This window comes from Canis aureus, chromosome 21, assembly GCF_053574225.1.
Source record: "Canis aureus isolate CA01 chromosome 21, VMU_Caureus_v.1.0, whole genome shotgun sequence".
NCBI classification, from domain to species: domain Eukaryota; kingdom Metazoa; phylum Chordata; class Mammalia; order Carnivora; family Canidae; genus Canis; species Canis aureus.
Window position 1 is genome coordinate 18,788,322 of NC_135631.1, and position 5,534 is coordinate 18,793,855.

The 5,534-nt window shown below is 40.7% G+C and overlaps 1 protein-coding gene across 1 annotated transcript; it reads left to right on the forward strand.

The window, feature by feature from the left end:
* The first annotated feature begins 2,609 nt into the window (after positions 1–2,609).
* Positions 2,610–3,569, forward strand: LOC144293185 (olfactory receptor 5A1). Its single transcript, XM_077864302.1, has one exon. The coding sequence runs from the start codon at positions 2,610–2,612 to the stop codon at positions 3,567–3,569; it is 960 nt and encodes a 319-aa protein (XP_077720428.1).
* Positions 3,570–5,534: the final 1,965 nt, after the last annotated feature.

Here is a 5,534-nt window from a genome sequence, read left to right on the forward strand (position 1 = left end):
AAAGTATTACTTCCCAAACTTGGAATGATTTCTATTCATAGTGCACAAATATTATAGAAAATTACAGAGCATTTTCTCATGGACATGGCCAACATGCACATGAGAAAATGCTCTGTAATTTTCTATAATATTTGTGCACTATGAAACAAACATCCACACACATATACATATATTTGCACATGTAAGGTACACCAAAATGTTAAGAGCTCTTATTTCAGGAAATAGAATGTCATAATATCTAGGTTTTTCTTTATTTTTTTGCATTGATCAGAAACTGCACATGAGTTTTAGTTTCAACATTTCACAGTTATATATTGATCCAATTATTTCACAGCTCACAGATTGCTTTTAAATTCATAAAATGACACTTCCATTTTGAAATATAAAATGGAATTTATGAGATTCTCTATACTTTAAAGGGTGGGTAGAATAAGCTGAAAGTATAGTTTAAAAGACAAGTAAACCAAAGATACAGATGCAATGAAATGCTGGGACACCTGCACCCCGATGTTTCTAGCAGCAATGTCCACAATAGCCAAACTGTGGAAGGAGCCTCGGTGTCCATCAAAAGATGAATGGATAAAGAAGGTGTGGTTTATGTATAGAATGGAATATTACTCAGCCATTAGAAACGACAAATACCCACCATTTGCTTCGACGTGGATGGAACTGGAGGGTATTATGCTGAGTGAAATAAGTCAATCGGGGAAGGACAAACATTATATGGCCTCATTCATTTGGGGAATATAAATAATAGTGAAAGGGAATAAAGGGGAAAGAAGAAAAAAATAAGTGGGAAATGTCAGAAAGGGAGACAGAACATGGAAGACTCCTAACTCTGGGAAACAAACTAGGGGTGGTGGAAGGGGAGGAGGGCGGGTGGTGGGGGTGACTGGGTGGCGGGCACTGAGGTGGGCACTTGATGGGATGAGCACTGGGTGTTATTCTGTATGCTGGAAAATTGAACACCAATAAAAAAATAAATTTATTATTTAAAAAAATAAAAAAATAGAAGACAGGTAAGGTAATTTCATTGATTTCCAAATTATTAAGACCCAAGGAAGGATCAAAATATATCCCAAGCCTATAAGAGTCATTCACCGTGAGCCATGAGGCCCCTCTGACTGCACTTTTCCTTCTGTGGCGACAGGCCCTCAGCATCAGAGATCTGCTGACAGTGGGAGTTCTCTCCTGATTTATAGGGTTAAGACTTAGTCTGGGTGGGTATGTGTGGGGGGGGGGATTTTTATCCATGTGAACTGGATGGAATCAAACCCCTGATCATAAAAATATGCTTCATACGCTGAAAATTCTCAGAATTTGATCAAGTACATTTCATATTTAGGTTTAAACAACAAACACAGAGTACTTACTATAGGTCAACTATGTCCTAAAGGATATTAGATAGATAGATGATAGATAGATGATAGATAGATAGATAGATAGATAGATAATTGTTAGGTCAGCAGATTGAATGACAGATAGATATATAGATATATAGATCCTAATAACAAAATAAGTGCTATAACTATCTTTACAGAGATTTTACAGAGAGAGATAGAATGTCCAAGTGACTTGCCCAAGATCACACCTTTACTAAGTGGTAAATCTGGGGACTGGAGCCAGGCTGTCTAAATCCAGTCTCCATTCTTAACAACTCAATAGCTTAGAGCTCTGACTACAGGCAAATTTGAAATTGGAACCACATTGGTGTATTCAGATCTAATATTTGCCAATTGAGAGTATTTCTGCATACTCTGGCCTAATTCTTTGGATTAAAAACATTCTAAATATCTGATTATTGCACAACTACAAAACTGAACCTGGTCCCTCTGTTAATTTCTCTGTTCCAGTATTCAAACTTGAATAAAGTGAGATGAATAGTTAATTCAGGGCATGAAATAACTTATCTGGGACACACAAAACTGTTCTGACAACTTTCACCTGGGACATACTATGTGTTAGCCACTTTACACACTTAGCCTTGTTTAATTCCTAAAAAGAAATGTCAAGTAGGTACTGTCACCCATTTTGGAAGATAAGGAGATAGGAGCCTAGAGATATTTGCTATCTCACTCAAAGTGACACAGGTACTAAGTGGAAGAGACAGGAACTGATCACAGAGAGTCTGAATCCAAAGCTTGAGTTCACATCAATCCTATTGTACTATATTTTAAAAAACAACAAATATTTAAGACACCAACTAAAATCGCCTTCTAAGAGAAACAATCTTTGCAATCAGAGAGGGGGACAAACTGAAGAGAGACTCTTAACCAAGGGAAACAAACTGAAGGTTACTGGAGTGGGGAGGGGGGTGAGGGGATGGGGTAACTGGGTGATGGGCATTAGGAGGGCATGTGATGGGATGAGCACTGGTGTTATAGGCAAACTGATGAATTATTGAAAACTACATCTGAAACTAAGGATGTACTATGTGTTGGTAAATTGAATTTTTTAGAAAAGAATCGTTACATAAAGTTGTGATCCTCTGCAATACAGTACCTACCCTCTCATGTATTTTGTGATTTTTTGTTGACTGATATCACCGGTAACATAGATTATCATTATTATGCCAGGTCTACATTTTGTCCTTGTGGTCCATTGGAACCATGTCCACAGTTAAGGCCTGGAACAGCTCTTCAGTGACCATGTTCATCCTCCTGGGATTTGCAGACCATCCAGAACTGCAGACTCTTCTCTTTGTGACCTTCCTGAGTATCTATCTTGTGACACTGGCCTGGAACCTGGCCCTCATCTTTCTGATCAGAAGTGACCCCCATCTGCACACACCCATGTACTTCTTCCTCAGCAACTTGTCCTTCATTGACATCTGTTATTCTTCCACAGTGGCCCCCAAGATGCTCACTGATTTCTTCCAGGAGCAAAAGACCATCTCGTTCTTGGGCTGTGCTGCCCAGTTTTTTTTCTTTGTCAGCATGGGTCTCACTGAGTGCTTCCTTCTGACTGCCATGGCATATGATCGATATGCAGCCATCTCCAACCCCTTGCTCTACACTGCCATCATGTCCCAGGGCCTCTGTACACGCATGGTGCTGGGGGCATATGTCGGTGGCTTCCTGAGCTCCTTGATCCAGGCCATCTCTATATTTCAGCTCCACTTCTGTGGACCCAATATCATCAACCATTTCTTCTGTGACCTTCCACCAGTCCTGGCACTTTCTTGCTCTGACACCTTCCCTAGTCAAGTGGTGAATTTTCTCATAGTGATCACTGTTGGGGGAACATCATTCCTCATCCTCCTCATCTCCTACAGTTACATAGGAGCTGCTGTCTTGAAGATCCGCTCAGTGGAAGGCCGAAGGAAAGCCTTCAACACGTGTGCCTCGCATCTGATGGTGGTGACTCTTCTGTTTGGGACAGCTCTTTTCATGTACCTGCGGCCCAGCTCCAGCTACTCACTTGCCAGGGACAAGGTGGTGTCTGTCTTCTATTCGCTGGTGATCCCCATGCTGAACCCTCTCATTTACAGTCTAAGGAACAGAGATATCAAAGACGCCCTGTGGAAGGCATTGGAGAAGAAGAAAGTGTTTTTCCTAGATCATGATTGAAAATATATTTCTCTAAGCTGACAGAGACAAATGATCCTAACATCTATCTCCACGCCTGGCACTGACAAGGGAGACATCTTGTGTGCATGGCCATCTATCTGCTGACCCCACCATGGAGAGTCAAAAGGGGGAAGAGATTAGTTCAGCAAAAACACTGCCCCAGGATACCCTATTCTCACAATCAGTGTTACAACAACCACCTTTATTGGGTGCTTAATGTATTCCAGGTATATTATTTAACTAAATACTCATTGCAGCTCTACGACGCACATAGCACCATCTCCCTATTACAAATGAGGAAACGCAGTCCCAACAAGGAAGACTTATTTGCTCATACAGGGCCATACAGGAAGTCAGAGGCAGAACCTGTTCAGACCCAGGTCTTCCTGACTCCAGAGCCCAATGCTACCTTCCACATTCAATGACAAAAATCCCTGAAGTTGTACAAGTGTATGACTCTTACTACTGGCACATGGCATAACCCAAAAAGATATACTGTGTATGGTTGAGGTGAGTTAGAAAAATAAGATGTCTACTCTTGAACACTCTTCCACGACATGCCTGTTGCACTCCCATTATGGCTACTAAATAACTTGCTAATACTAAAGGATAATATCCTTAGCTGCCATTTCTCTCTCAGCTATGCAGGGGCCTAGAAATTCTAAACCCCACAGAATTACATCAGTGCTCTTCTTCCCAGTCTTGGTTACCTAACCTGCCTACCTGGTCAGTATATCCTTGATTTCTACCATGTCATCCCTTCACCTGTTCCGCACCTGACTCCATTTTATAGCATGCTCTCCTTTTCTCACCACATTCTGAGTTCCTTTTGCGCTCTTCTGTCAGAACCCATTGCTCCTATAAGATCCTTGTTTCTTTACCTGTACAGATTAGCCCTTGCAGACCTACAATGAATAGGACGTGCCATCATCTCAGGAAGGCACACCTCAGGCTCTCACCTCCAGATCATTCTTCCTTCATGGAGAGTAATTAGAGTGGAATAGGCCAGCACAGCCATTTCTGCCAGAAAATGACCAGCACACTCACTTTATTTGTGACCCTGTCCCCTTCCCAGCACACTTACTTTCCAATACTATGGGTCTATTGGATATGCAAAAACATTTTATTTGATTTTGTTGTTCATATTAGTATATTAATTATTTCCTTCGTATCTGGAAGACCATTAAGGATGCATGGGGAGGAAAGATATTTGTCTCAGATCTCCTGGGTTCTCCAGTCTCCTCAATCTTTTCCCAAGGTCAAGCAAACTTAAAATGATCCATAGAAATAACACCCAATGGTATTACCCAATACGTAACTTTTCTTAATGTTCTTTTATCAGTTGCCTTTATGAATATTAGGATCTATATGGCATTGTACTGTAGATTCTGAGAATCATTTCTATTGATGGATGCTATGCCCCAGGTAGCTCTAGTCTTGTGCTTCCCCAGCTGGCAGAGGTCAACGTAAGGAAGCCTCTAAGATTATTTCAGATGTAAGATCCAGTAGAAGGGCCAGAATTGCCAAAAGAACTTGAGCGGGCACCTGGGTGGCTCAATGGTTGAGGGTCTGCCTTTGGCTCAGGTCATGATCCTGGGATCCTGGGATTGAGTCCCACATCAGGCTCCCCCACAGGGATCCTGCTTCTTCCTCTGCCTATATCTCTGCCTCTCTCTCTGTGAATAAATAAACAAACATTTTTTTTAAAAAAAAGAACAGACTTAAAGACCTAAGAATAAATTATTCCTTTGAAGCTTAGAATTGACATGCTTGAATTCTAGTATATTTGAATCCAAATGAGTAAGCTTTATTAAGGATAATTATTCTTTCTTCCTAAAAGAAGTGATTCAATTTGTGAAAATGATGGGAAAAGGTTTAAAGAAAATCTACAGATTATCCACTATCAAATCATTTTACCTATAAGTTCTTCTATAAGTTAAGAATGCATGCTCTTTATTTTTCCTT